The 24,755-nt window shown below is 37.1% G+C and overlaps 1 protein-coding gene across 1 annotated transcript; it reads right to left on the bottom strand.

The window, feature by feature from the left end:
• Window positions 1-19,701: 19,701 nt before the first annotated feature.
• Window positions 19,702-24,365, bottom strand: LOC136223690 (transcription factor MYBS3). The gene is made up of 3 exons (XM_066011818.1): window positions 23,898-24,365; window positions 21,009-21,217; window positions 19,702-20,609 (listed from the first exon to the last, which is right to left on the bottom strand). The coding sequence occupies exons 1-3, from the start codon at window positions 24,214-24,216 to the stop codon at window positions 20,034-20,036; spliced, it is 1,104 nt and encodes a 367-aa protein (XP_065867890.1). The 5' UTR covers window positions 24,217-24,365; the 3' UTR covers window positions 19,702-20,033.
• Window positions 24,366-24,755: the final 390 nt, after the last annotated feature.

Raw genomic sequence — 24,755 nt, 5'->3', positions numbered from 1 at the left:
ATTAATTACAAACACAGTAGCATTTAGATTTAGATTAAGATCTGTTCAAACTAGTTTACATTTTGGTAGTAGAAGAACCATCTCTATTCCAAAGATTCAGCGAGAAGATTAAGTAGCGGATTCGACCCGGAGCCTGACAAACTCTAACGAGGTTTGAGGAAAAGATTGACGACCCGGAACTCCCATGTCGTTTTGAATGCTTCCATGCTTTTTATTCTCTATAAACTTGTATCAAATTCACACTTCATCTAATAAAGTTCATGCAATTCAATATAATTTTATGTAGCATTTCTGTAAATGATCCGAAGTGAGTTCTGGTGTTTTCATTAAAACGTAGTTAAATTCAATACCTTTACAAGGAAACTTTGTTGAACACTTAGGCAAATTCATTCTTTGAGAATTAATTTGGTTAAGGTAGCAATCTAAACCCGACCGTAGGAGGATTGTTTGCGGTTCAAAGCCTTTTAATTGAAGGAGTTTACGTTATTACACTTTTATAATTGATACGAAGTTTAAAGTTGTTTTCTTTGCTTAATGCAAACAAATACAATCATTCTCTTATTTTAAACACTAAACGTTTCTGTTTTGTAATTCATATTCAAAACAGAATTGATTTCTAACATTCTACATATTCTAACCTAATTCTTATTCAATCAATCTCAAAACCAATTTCAAATAACGATTATCTATTTTTATAAACCTTAAGTCGTATTTAAACTACACATAAATAAGTTTTTGTTGAAAAACGTTCCCTGTGGGATCGATATCTTTTTATTACTACAAGCAAAACCGTGCACTTGCGAAAATCGCTCAACACTTGATGAGACTCTAACCTTCTTAATTACTGGCTTGGGAGATTTAGCTTTAGGTGCCTGAGACACTTTAGCTTTTCTTTTCTTCCCCTTGTTGGGTTGGTCACCCTCAGCATCTTGAGCAACCTCACCCTTCTAGTTCTTTGGCACTTGAGGTATGTTGTGTCTGAGACTGTTGAGAATCTTAGCCATGATCTTAGTCCCAACTTCACTGACTTCCTTCTCAAAGCTTACCGTATGGTCAGCAAGGATGGCCGTGATCAGTGACCTCATCCTGAGTTGTCCCGTGCTTCACTAGAACGTTCCGATCAAAAAGACATGCATGTTCAAGGGTTTGTTTTCCAACATGTGCCAAATAAAACACTGCTCAGAGTTTGAGGCAGATGTTATGGAATTGACTTTGGGGAAAAGAAAATTTGTCAGGATGTAGTGAGCCTGACGCTGAGGCTGGGAGAGAGAAGTTGCTGAAACTTCACGGATAAAGCCTTTCGGCTTATAATATTCCTTGTTGTACTTAATGACTTGTTCATCTCCCACTCTTCGAAGCTTGGTACCCTTGGCTTTTAGATTTAGTAACCTAGCCAAGTAGGTTGGGGTAATGAAGATCTTGGTGCCCTTTACTGAGGTCACCATGTAGTCAATGTCATCATCAGCCATGATAAGATTGCGATAGAACTCAGTAACAAGCGCTGGATAAGTGGTTCCAAGTAGTCCAAAGAGTGTTTCCCAACCGCTGTCAGCAATCCACTAGCAGGAGGGCTCAACGGTCTTAACAAAGTCTGGTGACAAGAACCTTGAGATATTAACCTTAGGGTCCACTAACTTCTTATACGCTAGGCTGAAGGTTTGTTCTTTCGAAGCCTTGTTCTTCTTCTTCTTCTTCTTCTTCTTTGGTCTAGAGGACTCAGCATGTTTAGTTTGTTCTTGTTGCTCTAGAATGCTGGCCTCAGCCATGACTTGATCATGTTGGCCATGGATGGACTGGTGCTCAGGGGAGTACCCATGGTCTAGTTGTTATTCTTCCTTCGGTGAGGAGGGGTTTATATCAAAGGATCTATCCTCATACGATTCAGTTCTGCTAGATGAGCTTCATTCAGAAGACATGATGTTCTTCAAGTTCTTGAGGATTTCCAGAAAGAGAATGGGATTTGGGAGAGAAGGTGAATAGTGCAAATTTCAAGCGTAAAAATTAATGGGGTAAAAATGCTCCACTATTTATAGCTAGTAGGAAGTGATTTGATAGGTCAATGTAACGGTGGGAATTCGACCCACTCAAGGGAGTTATCCTGACATTTAATGCTAATTACGGCGCATGGTTCCCTAATCATGATACCCTAGTACACGTGCAAACCCTACAACGTCTATTCACTATCATCACAAAGCATATACAAAGCAGTTTTATCACTTAGCATAGCACACTGAATTTATTGAAGAGGATTAAACATACCGATGGATTCTCTCAATATACTGGACTGCTCACGAGCCAGTGGCTTCGTGAAGATATCGGCAAGTTGCTCATCTGTTGGGACATAGGTCAGCTTGATCTCACTCTTGAGTACATGATCTCTAATGAAGTGATGCCTTATGCTAACATGCTTCATCCTGCTGTGCTGGATTGGATTCTTTGATAAGTCAATGGAACTTTTGTTGTCACATTTGACTTCGATTGTTTTCATTTTAACTCCATAATCATCCAACTGTTGCTTGATCCAAAGAACTTAGGCAACACAGCTTCCAGCAGCAATGTACTCGGCCTCAGTGGTTGACAGGGCTACTGATGATTGCTTCTTATTGACCCAGGATACAAGACTGTTTCTGAGAAAGTGACATCCTCCTGAGGTACTTTTGCGTTCCAGCTTGTCTCGCCCATAGTCAGCATCAGTGTATCCAAGAAGTGTGAACTCGGCAGTATTGGGATACCATAGACCTGCATTTACTGAGCCTTGCAAGTATCTAAGGATTCTTTTTACAGCTATGTAATGAGATTCTTTTGGGTTAGCTTGATATATAGCACAGTAACATACTGAGAACTGAATGTCCGGCCTATTTGCCGTAAGATAGAGTAGAGAGCCAATCATACCTCGGTATAACTTGCTGTCTACTGACTTACCATTTTCGTCGGCAGAGAGGACAGTGTCAGTGCCCATTGGGGTGGATATTGACTTACAGTTGTCTATTTCATACTTCTTCAATATTTCCTTTGCGTATTTAGTTTGGCTGATAAAAATGTCATTTTTGCCTTGCTTGATTTGAAGTCCACGGAAGAAGTTGAGTTCTCCTATCATAGACATTTCAAACTCAGTTTGCATCTGCTTACTAAATTCCTTGCAAAGAGACTCATTAGTAGCACCAAATATGATGTCATCAACGTAAATTTGTGCCAGTAGTGTATCTTTACCCTTTTTCTTTATAAATAAGGTTGTATCAGCTTTTCCCCTGACATAATTTTCGGTCAGCAGAAAGCTTGTTAATTGTTCATACCAAGCACGTGGTGCTTGTTTTAAACCATACAGAGCCTTCTTAAGCTTATAAACATGGTTTGGGAACTTTGGATCCTCAAACCCTGGAGGTTGATTAACATATACCTCCTCATTTATAACTCCATTTAAAAATGCACTTTTGACATCCATTTGAAACAGTTTAAAATTCATAAAACTTGCATAGGCACACAGTATTCTAATAGCTTCTAGCCTTGCCACTGGGGCAAAGGTCTCATCGTAGTCAATACCTTCTTGCTGATTGTAGCCTTGAGCAACGAGTCTTGCTTTGTTCCTCACAACATTTCCTTACTCATCAAGTTTGTTGCAGAAGACCCGTCTTGTTCCTATTGTCTTCTGACTTTGCTGATGTGGCACTAGATCCCAAACTTCATTCCTTCAAAATTGGTCAAGCTCTTCTTGCATTGCACCCATCTAGAATTCATCATTCTCAGCTTCTGAAAAATTCTTTGGTTCCAGAACTGAGACGAAAGCTACGTTGCTGAGGTACCTCCTAAGTTGATTCCTTGTCATGAGGTGATTCTCAACAGCTTCGAGAATGTTGCTTTCAGAATGTCCTCTTGGGATTCTGATCTCTCTTGGCAGTGTAATGTCTTCAGTGTGTTGTGTTTCAACGAGGTCTGCAGCTTTAGATTGGTCAGTGAAAATGATTTCGGTTTCGTTTTTACCTTTAGTCAGTCCTTAAGGGAGTGACTCAGTAGTTCCGCTCAAGTCAGCAGGTGCTGGACTGGGATCATCTTCAGTTGTCTGATTGACCTTCTCTGCAGGGTTAGCTTCATCAAACTCAATATGGAAAGACTCTTCTAAAACTTGAGTTCGTTTATTGAAAATTCTATATGCTTTGCTGTTTGTTGAGTAGCCTTGCAAGATTGTCTTTAGTATTCAAAATGAAGCATTTACAACCAAAGGCACAAAAAAAACTTATGTTAGGTTTTCGTCCTTTCCAAAGTTCATATGGGGTTTTCCTCAGTATAGGTCTGACTAGAGCCCTATTGAGTATATAGCATGCTGTGTTAACAGCTTCTCCCCAAAAATACTTCAGAAGCCTATTCTCACTCAACATTGTCCTGGCCATTTCAACCAGAGTTCTGTTCTTCCTTTCAACTACCCCATTCTGTTGAGGAGTTCTAGGAGCAGAGAAATTATGGTCAATGCCGCTGGCTTCACAAAATTCATCAAACAGTTGGTTTTTAAATTCTCCACCATTATCACTTTGGATGTGAGCGATTTTTAGGTCTTTATCATTTTCAAGCTTTTTGCACAGTGTTGAAAACATCTCAAATGTTTCATCCTTGCTACTGAGTAAGATGACCCAAGTGTATCGAGAAAAGTCATCTACAATAACTAAGGAAAAACTTCTACCACCCAAGCTCAGCGGGTGGACTGGTCTGAAGAGATCCAAGTGTAGTAACTCTAATGGACACTTGGTTGAGACAATGTTTTTGCTTTGAAAAGATTTTCTAGTTTGTTTTCCATACTGACAAGCGTTGCATAATTGATCTTTTTCAAACTTAAGTTTGGGCAATCCCTCAACTAATTGCTTTCTTGCTAATTTGGCCAGGAGGTCCATGCTTACATGACCAAGTCTCCTGTGCCATAGCCAGGAATTTTCTTCCTTTGACACTAAGCATATATCTTTTGAAAACTTCTTTTCCAAATTCAGCATAAAGACATTATCGACACGAGGGGCAGTTAGAATTAACTCATTGTTCTTGCCCTCGAGTATTTGACATCCAAAGGCATCGAATATAACTTTCCTACCATTGTCACACGGCTGAACTATGCTCAGTAGGTTATAATCAAGTCCTCTGACTAGGGAGGCTGACTCAATAGTAGGGTTACCACCAACGGTTCCTGACCCAACTATTTTACCTTTTTTGTTGTCTCCAAGACTCACGTTTCCTCCACGTTTGTGCACAAGTGTAATGAATTGAGTTTCATCACCCGTCATATGCCTTGAGCATGCATTGTCCATGTACCACAGTTTTGACTTCTCAGCACACCTCAGGCCTACCTTAGTGGTTTGTTCCTCATTGTCTGATGCGTAGGAGGGTTCACCCTTTTCAGAAACACAAGGCTTAACAAACTCATCAGCCATGAAGCAGATGTTTGCTGACTCAATGGAACCAGCTTCAGAGGATGATGACTCGTCACTATCACTCCAAGTGGCCACCATTGCCTTCTTGCTGTTTCTTTTATGTTTCTTGAGAGTATGGCAGTTTGATTTGATATGGCCAGGCTGATGACACTCGAAGCAGGTGATTGGCTTTGAGCTCTCCTTTCTACCTTTGCTCTCGTTGTACTCAGCTTTGTACTTGTCATACTTCCAGAATGGCTTCTTACCATACTTCTCATTCTTCCGGAACAGCCTCTTCATCTTTTTGGTGAACATGGCCATATCTTCATCATCTGATGTATTGTCGTCAGTAGAGTCTACTTTCATGACAAGAGACTTTTGCTTCTTTTCCTCAGACTTCTCCTTGACCTCAAAGTTCTTCATTGAGATCTCATGGGTCAAGAAAGATCCAATGAGCTCGTCATACTTGTAGGTGGTCAAGTTTTGAGCTTCCTCAACGATAGTTTTCTTTGCTTGCCAACTCTTGGGGAGGCTTGTCAGTATTTTATTGACTTGCTCCTCTTCAGAGAAGTTCTTGCCAAGTCTTTTGAGCTTGTTGATTATGTTGGTGAATCTTGAGTTCATCTCAGAGATTCCTTCACCTTTGTTCATTTCGAACAGCTCATACAGCCTCATCTGCTGATTCACCTTTGATTCTTTGACCTTGCTGGTTCCCTCGTAGGTGACCTCTAGCTTCTTCCAGATTTCTTATGCTGACTCACAACCTAAAATCTTATTGTACTCTGCAGAATCTAGAGCACAGTGAAGCATATTTATAGCCGAGATATGGTTTTGCAATTTTTTGAGCTCATCCTCAGTCCACTTTGCCTCTTCCTTGACAACTTTTATGTTGTCAATAGTTTCATAGGGAACAAACGGGCCTTAGACTATTGCTAGCCATGCACTCATGTTTGTTGCCTGAATGAAATTTTTCATCCTATTCTTCCAGAAGGTATAGTTTGACCCAAAGAATAGGGGAGGCCTAGTGATAGATAAACCCTCAGGTAGTATCTGAGTTGTTTCATTTCAAGGAAGGAAATGACTGCTGTTTGTAGCCATTACAGGGATCAGCTCAAGATAGTTTTATCTTGTGCATTGAGCTACTGGGCTCTGATACCACTTGTTAGTCCCGTGTAACGTGAGAGAATTAGTTCTAAGGGGGGGGTTAGGAACTATTTAAAAATTTTCTCTTTAAGGCTGGCTTCTTTTTTAAATAAGGCTTTTACTTAGTCGTTTAGCACAGTGGTACTGAGTGAAATCAGAGGCAGGTTTAGTTAACTAGTAACTAAGATTGCTTCTATCGTTGAGTCAAGAGATAGCACTTAAGTCTATTCATCAACTCAGTACTCAATCCACACAACTCAATATAAATATTTTAACGTTTTACTAGGCACAGTTTAAAGCAAGCATATAAGGAGTAAGAGTTAGAAAATGTTACTCAGCAGATTTATCCTGGTTCGGCCTCCTACCTACGTCCAGTCCCCGAAATCCTTCCGAGCTTTAATCTACTACTGAGCTCTTTCAGGTAGAGCACAAACCTCTTACAATAGTCAGTGAGTATACAGAGTACCTTCCTCTATATCCTATACCCAATACTATTTCTACCACTGAGTGCTATAAACGAGCAACTCAGTATCTCCTTCTAATCTCTAGAAATGGTAAAGGTTTTGTTCTAAATACAAAGAAAACTTTAGATGATTTACAATCTAGGCTTTTACACAAAATAAGAGTGAGTGTAAGATTTCTTTGCTTTGCTTTTGGCATAGAACTTCAAGTAGCAATTTGGCCAGCGTTTCGACTTGATGAAGATCTGCATCGAATGAAGCAAATGAGAGACCTATTTATAGTGACATATGAGGCACCAGTTATTTCGAATTTCAAAATAACCGTTGGAGGGAAACGGCTTGCTGTCGCTTTCACTCGTCAGTACTTAGTGTCTTCAGCCAGTGAGAACGTTGCCTTTTCTGTCTGATTCAGGTGGCAGGTACTTCCGGTCGGTAGGAGTCAGATTGTCTCTCTACTTATGGTAAAGTCTTCTAGACAGCTTTCTGCGACATCTGAATCTTTCCCAAAGTGGAACAGCTTTATCTCAAAGTTGTTCAGGTCAACTGCTGACCTGGCTTCTATCCGTTCGACTCAGCAGCTTCGGTACGAAGTTGTTAGGAATGCCTTTTGGATCCTTCTTCCTGCTGGGCCGCGTTGTTCAACTGGGTCAGGTCTGTTGACTTGGGCTTTGACCTTCTCTTGCGGGCTTTTGAGCCTTGAACTTTAATGTCTTGTAATTCTTATTAATTTAAATACTCAACATTGAACAAACACATTAGTAGTAAATAAATCAAAGCATTTAAATTTAATGTGTTGGAATATTTAATCATAGGAATTCAAATCTAATTTAAATAATTTTGTCAAATCAAAATCATTGTGGAAATGTGTTTCAACAGTTTGTGCCAAATCCCAAGTCTGTTAGATTAGGGTATAATTGCAGGTTTGGGAAAAGTTTAGGGAGATTTTGTGGCTTTATTTGATATAAGGATAAATTTGTTTTTCCGAGAAAATACAGGGGTAAATATGTGTATTAACCCATTTATATATTACGTTCTTTTCTCTTTTTGTTATGTTAAAACTATGGACCTTCTTTTGATATATCAGAAATTGTTGTAAGGTTTCACAGAAGCAGAGTAAGAAGCTTTGCTTGAACAAGTTGTGAAGAGGAGACTATGGGATTTTCTAGTTACAAAAATCAACTCTTTGAATATGTAAACATCTACTTTTTACTTCTCATAGGAAATCAATATACTTTTAAAGAAAAAAAAACATTATGTAAAAAACTCACAAAGAGCTACTTATATTAATCTATTTCTTCTTTTATTTATGGTTTAGAGATGCTATTTTTCATATGATGTTGAGTGTTATTTTTGTGTTCATGTTTTGACTTATGGAAGTACAAATGGAGCCTAGTTCTTTTAACATTTAGACGGAAGTTGTCTAATCTTTCAAACATTGATGCTCTTTTTATGCAAATAGGCCACACATTAGTGTTCCTTATGTTAAATTTTTTTCATTTGATATAAAAAAATATGTAACTCTCAAGATACGTTCTGTCAATATGAATATGTAATTTTTTATAGAGAATATGAAATTATGAAAACATTGTGATGATATTACTTGTACCGTTGCTGATAAGCTTATTGATCTTCGCTTTGAAACCGTAACCTTTATGCAGTTTTAGGACTAAGATAGAATTATTGAAGTGAAGGCTATTGTGGAGAATGTTTATAGAATAACACGTTGTCTTTTATAAGATAATTTTTTGTTTCTGGCATATAAGTTTGTATCATGTCCATGGTTGTGTGATAAGCCTAGAACATCTTTCGATTTGTACCAAATTCTTAGTTTTTATATATTTTGCAATATATATATATGAGTTCCCTTCAATCCAAATAAATAGACTAAAAAGAAAATGTAAAAATTATTTTGAATATAATTTACGGTTTCCGACCAATATCTGTCGGTAAATTATTTAAATAGTATTCCAAAAAATAATATCACCAACTCATATTATACCGGTGATGTTACCAGAGTGACCGACACAAAACACCGACTTAAAATTGTGTCACTGATTTCTTATGTCGGTAGAAAAATTATCGCAGCTGGTTAGTTACGAGGTCAACGACAACACATCAATATGCATCGGTGATCACGATTACCGATGCAAATTAGGCAATCACCAACTGATTTTATGCGTCGGTGATAGCTCTTTTTGTTGTAGTGTCTTGTAAGTATATATATATATATATATATACACACACACACTTTAATGCAAATCCTAATTCAAATGCACATTACTTTTCAATTTCTATTGTCAATAATGTGGTGTCATGTTGATTATGGTATTATCTCTTTTACTTCCTATAGCCATGCATATATATATATATATATATATATATATATATATATATATATATATAAAGTTACTTTTTAGGTACTTGAGAAAAAAGTTCAACATAAGGTACAAAATCCAAGAAAACTCTCATATAGGATTACTTGACCCTTTCAAGTACAAAAATTAAATTTAAAAAAGTACATGGTTACAAGATAACTGAGATATAGGATAATCATTAGCCCTAAAAAATGCAAAATAAACCAAATCGAAACTTAGAAATAAAACTAATTAACCCAACTCATCCAACCCATCTAAAAAAGTTCATACAACTCATCTCAACCTTATGATAACTCATCCAAATCATTAGGAAGTGTCCAAACATGGGTTGGGTATCAATCCTCATAAACCGTCCAATCCACGTTTGAACTCCCTAGTAGGTAATAAATCGTATCTCTTCTCTCACCCATCCCAATCACCTCCCCTGAAAGTTGGTCATGTATAGTACATAAGTCAGAGTTAAATTGGAGAAAGCAATTACTATCATCACTCAATCGAGACACTGAAATTACATTGCAACGTAATTCAGGAATAAAAAGAACATTAAGAAGTGTGATTGTGTCTGTCATTTTCACATCACCCTCCTTAGTAGCAACCACAGTATCACCATTCGGAAGCTTAATGGGGCATGGATAAATTTTCCTAACATTCATCAGACAAAATTCATCATAAGTAACATGGTGTGAAGATTCTGTCTTAATTATCCACTCATGCAATGGGTTAGGGGTAGTAGTAGTAGTAGGGTCGAAAGAATCTAACAAACTCGCCCATTGTTCTGTGGTGAAACCTGGTAGCGGTGGTTGTGGCAGTCGAGGTGGTCGTGGCGGTGGCAGTAGTAGTGATGGTCGGGTTTTTCCACTACCAATCATTTTAGAGAACTTTTATTTCTGAATCCAATTTAGGACGTTGATACCATGACAAAGAACAATAGAGAGATTGAAAAATGTTCTTCTCGCATATTATTGATTAGCTATGGGTATTTATATAAGATGTAAAAACCTAAACAAGGAAAGCTAATAAACTTACACATATTGACTATTGAATATTGACTATTGAATATTGACTGTGACTAATAAATTTACACCTATTGACTAATAAAGTGTTATTTTATATATTTTTAAAAAAAGTAAGGTTTAGTTTTTTTCTAATTATTATTTATTATCATCAATTTAGTTTGGCCTAATGTTTCACCAACCCCTTTAACTTGTCCAAATTGGTCATTTTACCCCCTCAACTCATCGAATGTTTTATTTACCCCCTTAACTCCATAAAAATGGTATTTCTCACCCCCTCAACTTGTCCATTTATCCCTCCAACTCATAGAATGTTCTATTTACCCCATTAACTCCATAAAAGTGGTATTTTTCACCCCTTACAATCCGTTATCGAAGCCTAAATTGATAACTTTTTTTAAACGTTAAAGCTATATTTATGCTATTTTGTAAGTGGAACATAAATTGATACTTCCCCAAAAATCATAGGCCTATTTTGGTACATTATCCCTACATATAATGTATTTAACTTGTTTATATTAATGTTCTTGTTATTTGTATTTTTTATTCGTTCTTTCTCTTTTCAATTTTTTTGACTACTATAAAGGGATAAGAAATACCATTTTTATGAAGTTAAGAAGATAAATAGGATCATAAGTGGTGAGAAATACCACTTTTATGGAGTAAAGGGGGTAAATAGGATATTCGATGAGTTGAGAATGAGGTAAAATGATAAATTTGGACAAGTTAAGTGGGTGGAAATACCATTTTTATGGAGTTAAAGGGGTAAATAGGACATTCGATGAGTTTGAGGGGTAAAATGACTAATTTGGACAAGTTAAGGGGGCTGGAGAAGCATTAAGCCATTTTGTTTCTACTAACCAAGTATGTGATCTTGCCTACGTGTCCAAATCGTCTTAGTAATCTGTCGTCGTATTAACCTATAAAAGAGAAACAGAGGTCAGACAGGGCCAGAGTCTAGCAAACCCACTCTTATGCCTAAGTGAGATTGTGATTTAGATCGGATTGAAGGGTATGGATAAGTTGTGAGATAGTAGTTAATGTACCATATCTTGGGTCTATACCTGTTTATATATAGTATTTTTAGCTTAAATCCTTCAATTGATTAAGAATCCTTACGAACTTAGATATCCATGTTCCTTAAAAAAATCTAAGTCCTGGGAGGAATCCTTTGTCATGTAGGATTCTCAAAGGTTCATTTGCTGGAAGAGTCCAAAGCCTTTAGCGGTGTCCTGAGAAAGGCTCTTTTGCATGTGACTTCAAAATTCAAGGGGGTGGTGTTGACGTCACACGTATGATATTATTTTACATAATATCAGATGTCCCCCTCCCCCCTTCTTGGCTTTTATATATTCTTTCAGGATTTGTACTTTTAAGGATATAAAAGGCTTTTAAGAAGGACCTTTTTATGATTTTTCCTTATCAATTGTACTTAAATCCGTACTTCTATTAATTCCAGCTATCTTACCTCATGCGTGGCTGATGTGTCCTGCTTTCACCTGATCTAGAATGTCACACTGATGGCCCACTTTATAAGAAAGCGGTTGACTTCATGATAAGCCTTAATTGCTCCGTTCTTTCATTTTATTATCATCTCTTCATTTTCCGTTAGTTTTACTTCTTAAGCTTTTATCTGTCTTTTTCACTTCATTTCTCTCTGTTTTCCTCACTCTTTCTCTCTATCTTCTTCACTCCTTCTTTTCGTTCTTTTGAGATTGATTTGGCTTTTTTATTCTACATCATCTTTTTGTTTTCACGGAAGTGGTTAATATCTTGTCTAAGTAAGTCATTACTTCCTTTTTCTGTTTATTCTCTTCTTCTTTTTTCGTAATTGTTCATAAGAGCTTGTTGGCTAGGAAAGGTAAGAAATTCCAAACTGGAAAGGGAAAATGTCTCAAACAAATAAGGGTAAAAATGTCGGGGAATCTAAAAACCCATAGTTCCCAATCTTCGGAATCATGAACAGCGCTATACTCTATACGAGATTTCACTAACAAAGCTGGTGTCTCGTTATCCCAAATTCTCCCACTTAGGGTTAATTTTCTCACTCTTGACCAAATGATAACAACTGTCCCCGAGGGATGCTTGGGTTTTTATGAGATTTTTTTAGAGAACGGGGCTCATCTCCCATTTTCTAACAACATTTTTAACATTCTTGAGGAACTGGAGATATGCCATGCGCAACTATCACCAAACGGTTGGCTGGACCTTCTAGGTTTAGTTAAATTATGTGAACACTTGGGTTTCGTACTGATTGGCCTTTTGTTTCATCACCTTTGGACTCCTACCGTGAGGGATAGTGGTGATTCCTTATGGATCTCTAAACTTCATACCCATCTTCCGACTTTTGTTTCAAAAAGACCTTCCAGCAACTAAAATTTCAAACCACGTTGGTTTCTAATAGGGTTGTTGAAGGACAAAAGTGGTGACACTTTGGAGACCTCACTTTATCCCATTGAATTTCCCTTTCGGTGCTCATGGAAACAGGTCGTGATGAAGAAATATAACTTTCGTGAAGTGGCTCCTTTTTCTGTCGCTAAACAACACATGTTTGATATCTGAGTGGTTTGCGATTTACTTTCATTCGAGAGCAGATGTTGAGTCATATAGCAACGAATAGACCTTTTTTGCTAATAGTCGATGAGGGTGAAGTTCACCGAGAGGGGACAGCCCCATACACCCGTCTATTTGCAGGTTTGGAATCAATGCTTTTTTGTTGTTTTTTTATCTATTGATTCCTGTGTGTGTAGGTTCTAACATGAGTAATGTATGGAAAAAATTGCTACCTCGTCAACTGTCAGCACGAAAGTGTTGAAACACAATTTCCATGAATGTTTGGAGTTCTTATATTAGGGTCTAGATCTTCTATCACATTTGGACATGTGTTTTGTTACCCCACTAAAAAATATAAAAGTGGAAATATATAAGTCCACTCTACATGTGTTCAAATGTGTATTGGGGGTCCTCCATTTGTCATGGAAGTCCAGGATCCCCTAATAATTTTATCGAGTTTTTTTATTATGACAAAAATAATTACTAAGAAAATTAGATCCCCAAAATATTTAATTTCAGAGTTAAATTAAGTTTGATTTATGCTAATTAGTTTGTTGAATGTTGATTATAACTTAAGCATTAAATTAAAGACAAACTAAAAAGGCCTTAGAAAGATTAAAGTCCCAAGCCTTAATTTTGGCCCAAAATTAGGAAGCCTAGAAGCCAGAACTGGAATAAAGAAGGCGTTGACATCGCGTCAAATCACACCTTTCCCAAATTGGCAAAAAGGACAGATGACAGAATCCATGTCCCCTAACATCTCTCTTTATTATCGAAAATGGAAAGAATGCAGACTGCAAGCCTATGACACCAAAGCCAGAAGAACACATGGCTCAAGAGATAGAGCCTAAACTATGGCAATGGTAACCTTTTTGGGTAACTGGTATAGAAGTCAAAAGCAGACAGGGACAGAAGTTGTTTCCCTCTAAACGACTAGTTTGAATATCAAACGGATCTTTCCATAAAGCTTCTACTATAAAAGTCAAGACCAAGCTCATTTCACAACTGATCATGAACGCTGAAAAGAGATAAAAACTTTCAAGTGAAAAGCTAGAATAATATTGTAATACACATTCATTTCAATATTTATGTAAATCCAATAGAGAGATAGTACTTCAACTATGTTCTATATTAGAACCAACTTTCTATTTGTAAATAAGAAGCTCTGTTGTTTGCTTCGATTATAGGCGAATAACTAGAGAGATAGATAGCTGCATGTGAATGTAAAGGAATATACTTTATAGAAGTTTTGTCTATTGTATAAAGGTTTGTGCTCTACCCGTTAAAGAGTGCTTTAGTGGATTAAAGCTCAGAATAAGGTATTCTGAGGACTGGACGTAGGCGAGAGGCCGAATAAGTATAAATCTACTGAGTAACATATTTCTTAACTCTGGCTTTATATCTTCTGATTATATTGCTTGCTCTAACCTATTTATCTCACATATAAGATCTGACCATTGTGAGCCAATTAAACTACTAATTTTGAGAATAAGTCAGAAGCTCTACCAAATGAGTTGTCCTCTGAGTGCATTCATCAGAAGCAGAATCAAAGTCAGTAGACTGATTCACTCAATAAAGTGAACTTGCCTTTGACTCTGAAGCTTGCCTCCGTGCTACCCATTTAATGCCAAGTGAGAAATTTATAAAAGGTTAAAATTAACCAATAGTTCCATTCACCCATCCCCCGTTGGAACTAATCTAACCTCACAAGGGACCAACAGAAAGGCTAATGAAGAGGAGGCTAAAATAGTTTGTGGTTCTTCCACTTCACTACCTAGTGGTCTAACAGACTCACCCACTCCTTCGGGCTTGGTTAGATCTATGGGTGCTACTCCTTTTGTGAGTTTTTGAAGTTTTTTTTCTTTCAGTTACCTTTTAGATAAGTGCTCTAATACTTCATTTTATTGTGTTATAGTCATGGTTCAAGCTACTGAGTTTGCTGAGTGGGATGGGCCAATTGCAGCTGTTCCCATTTCCTACTTTGAGCCATGGGCTTTGGTGAGGCTTCTGTTGGGCCTACTTTAGGAATTATGCTACATAAGGATAATTTTGTTGGCTACCTCAGACGAAGTTATTGTCGAAGCTCAAGCTGCGGCCAGGGCAAATGAGTTAGCGGGGGCTAGGATTCCCACTGTGGCCGAAGCAGGAAATGCTTCAAAAGAGAAGAAGCTCTAATTTCATTGAGACAATTGAGCTACAAATTGGGTCTGAGAACTATGATCCGCAAAAGGACAAGCCTTCCAGTGGCTCTACGAGATTGCCACACGAAAAGGCTTATTCGATACATTTAGATTACAAGGGTAAGGTATAATTTTGGTTACGAGTGACAATTTCTAACACGAAAACATGATTTATAGAGACAACTCGACTGACACGATACGATTGATGCGAAACTCATTTTTCTAATATTTGTAACATATAAAACCATATGGAACATATATATGAGATAACACGATTTTGACACGAAACATGAAATTATCACCTCTAATTTTGCTGGACAATTTTTTCTGCTTCACACGTCTATAATGTCTGTTACTCCACTTGCGGTACCACGTCATACAAAAGAGGCATTTGATATCACTTTTGAAATACTATAAAACGGATATGCTTAAAATTTAAGGGGTCAATGGTTTTCTTTTTTCACTAAATTCAAATGAATAATGATTATGATGTATTGATCCAAAATACTAATCCTGGAAGCAAGATGAGCAATTTCAGAATTGGCAGCAGCTCTGAGTGAAAGGGTAGTTGAGGGGCAGCTTCCGGAAGAAATAAAACTTTAGAGTGATGATCAAGAATAATTAAAAACTTGTGGGGACTGATGCAATCATGCAAGAAAAATACTTGCTTTAAGGTTGCTTTTCATACATTATATTCTTACAGTATCAATTCTTCTCGTCCCAATAAGAATCCTAAACATCTTCTTACACTAATCATGGAAGCAACAAACAAACGACCATAGACCTACCATGTTACTAACCAGAATACATGAAAAAGTAATAGCCCTTCAACTGTGTTTGATAATGATAATAAATAAATAAACTCCCTTAGTAAAACAATGTATATACCGAGATATATACAAGTAGACTATAATTAGGAGTTCGAGAAGGATAGAAAGTGTTATCCAAATATAATCTACGGTAATAAGAGAGAGATAAAGGATAAAGTTTGAGAGTTCAATTCTTATGTCTAACGGCCCCCTACAAGACGAGGACCACACAAAGTTGGTGACGATAGAACTGTAACAAGCACTCAATAACTGTCGGAATAACGCGAACAACAAGAAAACCAATGGACACTCTTGCTCGTGAACAAAGTGGTAATCAAGTTCAATATGTTTTATGAGCATGAAAAACTAGGTTGTAAGTTAAGTAAATGACCCCCACGTTGTCACATCACAATTGAACTGGTTGAGGGATCGGAAACCGAAGTTCACTAAGTAAGGACCAAATCCAGAGAAGTTCAGTTGTAGCATTAGCAATGCCTTTATTTTTGCTTTCAGTGGAAGATCGAGCAAATGTGGGTTACTTCTGAGTATACCACAAGATTAAAATTTTGCCAAGGTAGATGCAGAACGCACCAGTGGACTGGTTATCATCAAGACATCCACCCCAATCGTTGTCAGAGTAACAATCAACAGTTAACTCCTTTCCAAGACTTGGATGCTAAGAGCCCTTGACATAGCACAAAACGCGTTTAACTCCTTTCGAATGCTCATTTATGCGACAGTGAAGAACCAGGCATAGCTTATTGATAGAGAATACTTTTCAGGACGAGTGAGGTAAGATATTGCAATGCCCGTATAATAATGTGATATTAATCCCTAGATTTCAACTTAGTGTCGAGCTCTCGAGAAAGAGTGGGAGTAGTGGCCATCAGAGTGGAACATGGTTTATAATCAACTATGTTCACACATTCAAAAACATCACCAGCATACTTAAGATAGATGAATCCCTTCCGGTGTGTAATGAATTTCAAAACCTAGAAAGTAGGATGCTCGTCCCAAATTACGAATGGGAAATTCTATTCAAATGTCCTTTATGGTAGTCTGAATCAATCCAGGACTAGTTCCTGTCTCAAAATATCATTCACATAACACAAAATGAAGGTCTTCATTTTAGTATAGACTGTAGGAAGAGAGAATTATTAGCACTAGACAGTACCTAGATAGGTCCGAGTAGAGATGGTATGCCAGCGGAGACAGACGATGTGGATACAGATTTCATTGATGATGCAGGAGATTTTGCCTTTACATCCTTGAATGGGAAAACATGTTCACAAAATTCAATGTGTTTGGCAATGTAGACCAAATTAGATTCAATATTAAGAAAGAAGTGACCATTGTAATTCAGAAAGTCACCAAGATACACACATAGTTTTGATCGGAATTCAAATTTATGTGCGGGGTCATAGGGAAGAAAGAAGGGAAAGATAACACTCCCAAGAATATGAAGTTTAATGAATTCAAGTTTATTCTTGAAGGGCTTTTGAAAAGGTGATTCAAACATTAAAACCTTAGTTAGCATAAGATTAAATAAACGAGTAGTGTGCACTATAGCATAATTCCAAAATTTCAGAGGTAGCAAAGCATAAGCCAATAAGGTTAAAACAGTGTCAACGGTGTGTCTTGTTTTTCTTTCAGAAATGCTGTTTTTTTCTATAGGTGTGTGGGAAAGATAGTTTGTGAATAATGACTTATTTAAAAAAATATCCTAGTTTCTGAAATTCCCCACCAAAATCAGAGAGAAATTTTAGACATTAGCATTAAACTGACGAACTATCATGGTATAAAAATTTAAGAACACATAATATACTTCACTTATCACCCTCTAAAGCTCTCCAGTTAAAAGGTTGATAGAGTTGTTCGTGTCCACTAGAATTATATACATATTGAAGTTCATGATGGCTAGTGTGACCACCAATGCTTCAGAATAGGGGTGTAGAGAGACGGTTGGATGGCTAGTGACTATCATGCACCCTTTTTCTTCTTTTGCCTGAGGAGCTGCTTTTAGAAAATAGATACTCCTTCCTTTATGACTTGAATTTCCCCTTGGTAGCAAGGTCTCTTGGAATCCTCATGTCTCTTTAAGAGCTCGTGAGGCCTCTGGTGGTTATTCGCTTTGTGGGCAACTCTAGGCGAGAGCCTCGAGCAGCATGTCAATCTCTTTTTATAATTGATTGCAGTTCTTTGTCGAGTGTCCGAAGAATTTATGATATTTTTAGCATTGCTATTACTTTATTTGCTATGTTCTATTTCTTTTTTTTATTCAAATAAGCTAGAGGCATTTTTGCCTTTTCGAAATTTAATTAAACCTTTCTTGTTGTTGAGTAACATATGGATGGACGGAAGACTTGTATAAAGACTAAACAATTTAACAGAATTAAAAATGAGGCACCTTATAACTATTTCTAAAATGATAGGACTAATTAGTGCTATGCGCAACCTTAAGTTCTAAATACTGTTTACCCTCTATTATTATACTTTGGTTGGATCCCATAGAACTAGTTGGAAAAATGGGTAGAGAACATATATCTGGTGAGGTAGATGATTTCATTGCGTCGGTTATAATAACTAGGGCTGTAATCGAACAGAGCAGAGCCGAGCTTTGTTGACCTGCTCAAGCTCGACTCGCTATAAAATTATCAAGCTCGAGTCCGAGCTAAGCTTGCTATAAAATTAACGAGCTCGAGCCGAGCTTCGAGCTTGTTTCGAGCCCAAAATTCTCTTTGGACTTGGTTCATTAAGAAAATTATCTAACCATAAATTGTTTGTGAGTAAATCATTAATTATATTTGTGAAATTTGCTCGCAAATAACTCTTTAATTTTGTACATAAACAAGCTCACAAGCAAAGTTCGTGAATAAATAAACAAGATGCTTACAAATAGTTCGTCTATTAGTTATTTATTATGTTTGTGAACGAACTAATCTAATAGCAAATGAAATAATATTAAGTTTAGATATTTGTGAACTAACACAAAACTATATATTTTTCTACAGAACCAAAATTTGTTCTTAAATGTTCTAATCGAGCCTATTCGCGAGCTTTTTAGCCGAGCTTCGTTTACAAACTGAACCAATAAATCGTGCTCACGAGCGGCTCGTTTACAAATCGAGCCAAATCGAACCGAACTTTTATCGATCCGAACACCGAACCGCTCATAAGCGGCTCGGCTCATTTACATCCCTAATAATAACTCATCAATATCAAATTTTATTATTTTTTTCGACCCATCTATAATCCATTTATGAAATTAAGTGGGCTGGATGGGTAATAATCCATCCATTTTTTAACACCCAGTTTGAAGTGCATACAATTTTGCAAATGTAAGGCTAACTTTTTTTTTTTTAAGAAGATGGGTTGGAACTCACTAATTTGTAAGCCAAATACCCATGTTATTATCACGTGTGAATAGCGTTATTATTGTATTTAAATTCCCATGTTATTATCATGTGTGAATAGCGTTATTATTGTATTTAATAACATTGTTATTGTTATTGACTTTCAAGTTATCACATTAATGCTCTACCTGTTATTTAAGATAACACTGTTATTACTTTGACTATTATTTATGGCCTAATACACAAATGACCCCCTGAACTCGTCCAAATGTTGCAACTGTCCCCCTCAACTTTCAATTGTAACAATTTACCCCTTAAACTTGTCCAATTATAAAACATATATTTTGTGTAGTTAGTTTTTCATAGTCATAAAAAGAATTTAAAGTTTTTAGAAACAGATACTAAAAAGTTTTGTGAACTTCTGATGAATAACTTACAACTCCATAGAATACATACATTTGGGGAACAGTAATCCTAACACCTGCATTACAGTAATTCTGGAGTATCCATGTTCAACCTTTGACACCGATGAAAAACAAGAAAAAAGAAATGGCAATTTGTTGCCATACACATTCAATTATTTAACACTTCTAGCTGATTACAGTTAGAAAGAATAAAATATCAGAGACCAAATTCACCCTATATGCTACAAGGAACCACAAAAACTTGACGCTGTGAGAAAGGAAAAAAGGCGACAGAAAATTGGATTCTACACGAGAAGAAACTAAATCTACGGTTCAACTGCTCATTTTACTCAATTTAAACTGCTTGTATAGGACTACCCTTGCGCTGGCTCAATTCTGACCCGCTTACCGGAGCATTAGGATGGAAGGCAGACTGCCTCGACGGTTCTCCTATTAACTTTAAGGACAGGGGTGAAGGCTCTCTGTGGCCTCTTTCAGTCTCACCTATACAAAGGTGAGACAACCCAACTAGTTGATCTACATTGACAGGCTGCTTGGGAAACATTGGCACCGGCCTTAAGACCTCGTGACTTGAAGTCTCTGAACTTTTTACCTCTTCAAAAGGGTTTGCATTTGGAGGCCAAAATGAATAAGGGATCGGCATATATGCAGGGTATAACCCAGGAACAAACGATTTGAATTCACTTAACTGAGTAACTGCTGGTGCATATTCATTTAATTGGGGAACAGTTTCTTTAAAATCATTGGAAGCTGCTACTGTTTCATCAGGTTCCTCTAATTGTGTTTCCATGGGTTCATATTCTGGCTTCAAAGAGAGGTTCAGCAAAGGCAGCAGATCTGCATTGTCATTTTCTACATGACATGGTGGCAACAACTCATGCTCTTCTGGTACTGGTTGGGGTTCAGTGGCCTGCAAACACATTGTCAATCACAGACATAATTTGATCAATTCAGCGTCCAAAGACAGTACAAATAACATAAGTATACATCTCCATCTGGTGCTACCAGATATTGACATGACAATAGTTTCTGTATTAGATAGCACATTTATCCCAAGGGCACCAAATAACAATTACTCTGATGAAACACAGCCAACTAATTATAAGTTGGATTTTACGCAATATGGTGTTTACTTGAATAATTTTGTATTTTCAGAATCCCAACTCCCAACTGCCAGGTTAAAGCTAATTGTTATTGGCATTCTATTGAATCACAACATGCAAAGCCAGGTACCAGTGTTTAAATATGTTTATAACAAGTAATTGAAAAAAAAAAGGTACAGAAAGTAGAAAAAGAAAAAATAGCATACCATGTCAGGAACCATATCAAAAAGGCTTGACCGTCTCTTTCTTCGAATGGCATTATTCTGACGGATGAAATACTTTTGAGCATGGCTTGCTACCTGAGTAGGAGTTCTAGAAACCACATATGTTCGAGCTATTCCACGCCAATCTCCTTTCCCCAATTTCTGAAGACCAACTAAAAATAGTCGATGCTCCTCTGCTGTCCATGGGACACCTAAAATCCAATATAAAGATAAATGAGTTAACATATAGAATACAAGAGTAATATGACATGTCTCACTGCATAACCAACTCTTAAATTGTTGAATGCATAATGATATAACCACCACAATTGCAAAACCAGAAAAAATACAACACCTTTTACCACTTAACTTCCTATGATACAAAAGGTCAAACACTGAAGAAAAACAATTATTAGCGAGAAAATTGTGCATTGTTTAGTAGCATACAACAACAAAGCCTTAGTCCCGAAATGATTCGGGGTCGGCTAACATGAACCATCATATAAAACCGTGAAAATCAAGTCGTGTCAGCGACACAGATTCGCTCCCTCCACTCCGTCCTATCCACTACCATATTTTCCTCAATTCCCAATAAACTCATATCACTCTCGATCACCCTCCTCCAAGTTTGCTTAGGTCTTCCCCTACCCCTCACCACTACATCCCTTTGCCACTCTTCGGTTCTCCTAACCGGCGCATCAAGCGCTCTACGTCTCACATGGCCAAACCACCTTAGTCGGTTTTCTCTCATTTTATTCTCAATAGATGTGACCCCTACTTTTGTCCTAATTATTTCATTACGCACCCGGTCCTTTCTCGTGTGACCACACATCCATCTCAACATACGCATCTCCGCCACCGACATCTTATGGATGTGGCAGTGTTTCACTGCCCAACACTCCGTACCATATAACAATGCTGGTCTAATTGCCGTCCGGTAGAATTTTCCCTTCAATCTATTAGGCATGCCGGAATCACAAAGGAAACCCGTAGCACTCTTCCACTTCGACCAACCAGCTTTAATCCTATGGGCAACATCTCCATCTACTTCTCCATCCATTTGGATAATAGATCCTAAATACCGGAAGCAATCCGAGGCCTGAACAACTGTCCCATCTAGGGTGATTGTCCCTGCCTCCCTACTCCTACGGCCGCTAAACTTACACTCCAAATATTCTGTCTTACTTCGACTCAACTTAAAGCCTCTAGATTCTAGAGTTTGCCTCCATAGTTCCAACTTCATCTCCACTCCTTCTTTCGTCTCATCAACCAACACATAGGGAATCATCGGGCTTACTACATCAAATGCAAAGGAAAACTAAATGTTTTCAACAGAAATCACCTTAGAATGCAGACTTATTTCCAATCAAATACTTGCTCTTATTGGAAGAATAATCTAGTTAGAATGCATGTCTGCCAATGGATCCACGAGTAAAATGAATCAATGTTCATGAATTCCACCCCAAAAACCTCAATACAAACTAAACAGTTTCCAATTTCCATCTACAAAAAGTGTTATATTAGAATTAAAGGCATGTCTCTTATTCATAGATACAAAGAGGGAACATATATTTTTCATTTGGTAAGTTACAATCAGCAAAAGCCTATCAGATGATTAAGAAGCAAGAATCCCAGGTATGGAGGAAAGAAGAAATTCTCTGAATCAAACAGGTGCATCCTGCTCCCTTGGAAATAATAAATAATAATGTGCTCGACTTTCCTGAACTTCCATTTAAGATAATACTAAACCACATGCCTTGTGGTCAAAATAGAACAAATGACTTATTATAAATGACAGAGCACATTCCAGAAACCAAAACTATTATCTACCCTTTGATGATTGACAGAGACAAACAAAATCAGCATTTTTCCCAAACAATAAAAGCTCTAAGGAACATTTCTCAAGCAACTTTAGAAAGAAGCCAAAGCAGGGGAAAGAAAAGGTCAGAAAAGAAGAAAGAACTGATGTGGCAATGAGTTACATGTGAAGCTGTTCTCACTCTCATTCTTCTCTCTATTGCACTTTTACCTCCGCCTCAATCATTCTTAACATCATTCTATGATATATGAGTTATTCAAGTCACATCCTTAACTTCTCCCATCGAACTGAACCATTGCTGTAAAATTAACTAATAAAGATTGGAACTTTCAATTTTCAATTCCCACTAATTTTCAATTCCCACTAACTACTAATTTATTTGATTCAATTTTGTAAGAAAAACATAACTAGAGCAACTAACTTGGAGTTGAAGCCTAAGATGATGATCCCAGAAAAGTCAGAGTGAAATAACTAAAACAACTAACTTGGAGTTGAAGCCTAAGATAATGATCCCATAAAAGTCAGAGTGAAATTTCCACAACCAATTTGAGACAGTAACTTTTATTTAAACACAACCAACAAATATTTTTTCTTAAATCAAAAGGGAAAAGCAGATGTTTCATAGAAATTTATGAACACAGACCGCCTAAGCTTTGGAGAAACAAAAATAGGAAATTGCATCTTAATATTAGCGCCACCATTAGCCATATCATATGGTCCCATAACAGAATCTCTCTAGAATCCATCAACAACTAACTGAAGTTGTTGAGGTCATTTATTAATTTCTGATTTGAATTCCAATTCATTTAGAATAGATTACAAAACATCAATTAATTAACACATAGCTGCCTTCTAAACAGATTATGATTCAGCCTAATACTTTGATAAGCAACAAACAAGTATAATTCGTATCCCCAATAACGTGATATCTCATAGTATTATTAACAGAAATTTGGGCATCTACTAACAGGAATCAAGAAATTTATGTACGAATATAAATTAAAAAAAAATTGAATATAAGCAACTGAAAAGTAATAATAATCGATTGTTTGGGAAATTCAAAGAAAGCTAACCTTTTTTTCTCTCTCCGCGTCGATTGGTATGGGCTGGGTCATCGGACAAGTATCCGTCGTTACCAGAATCGCGGATATGATCTGACAAAGGAGATTCAGGATTTGGAGAAGCGGCGGCTGATGACGAGGAATGGTAGTGCGCCGATAAATTGCCCATACTAGCACTCTTTTTTATAATGGAGCCATCCGTTAATCTAACACCGAAAAGCCTGACGCCCGCTGCCGCCAAAGCCGAGGAGGAGGACGCACCAGCGGAGCGAGTCGGACAGGTGCGTGAGTTGTGGCCGTTGTTACTGCAATGCGAACACCGTCGAGTCATGGCGAATGACTCAGCCAAACCACCGCCACTTTCGCCGGAGGTTGTATGTTAGCGAGAAAACAAGTAAACAGGTATAATTAGCAGCTTATAAATATAGAAGTTTTGACAGAGAGAATGAGAGAAAGAGGGTTGCATGGAAGGAGAGAAGCTTAAGGCGAGGATTTACTTTTTTAGGGGAGAATTTAGTAGGGGTAATTTCGGTATTTACTTTTTTAGGGGAGAATTTAGTAGGGGATTAGAGGATAACGGGGGATCGCTTGCTGTAGGATTTATGAATTGACTATTTTATCCTTTCAAGGATAATTTAAAATACTATGTATTATTAAAAATAAATAAAACCCTTTTCGTTTTTACCACCAAGATTAGAGATAACTTTTCTCAAAAAAAAAAACAAAAAAAAAAAAAGATTAGAGATAACTAATCACCAGTTAGTAATTCATTTGTAGATAACTGAAGTAAATACATAAATCAAAATAATAATATTAATGTTAATGTTAATAACTGACATAATAAGGATAAGTTATAAAAATAACTCAACA

The sequence above is a fragment of the Euphorbia lathyris genome, chromosome 3 (genome assembly GCF_963576675.1).
Source record: "Euphorbia lathyris chromosome 3, ddEupLath1.1, whole genome shotgun sequence".
NCBI lineage: Eukaryota > Viridiplantae > Streptophyta > Magnoliopsida > Malpighiales > Euphorbiaceae > Euphorbia > Euphorbia lathyris.
The sequence above is the reverse complement of the archived record's forward strand: the minus strand, read 5'-3'. Positions and strand labels throughout refer to the sequence as shown.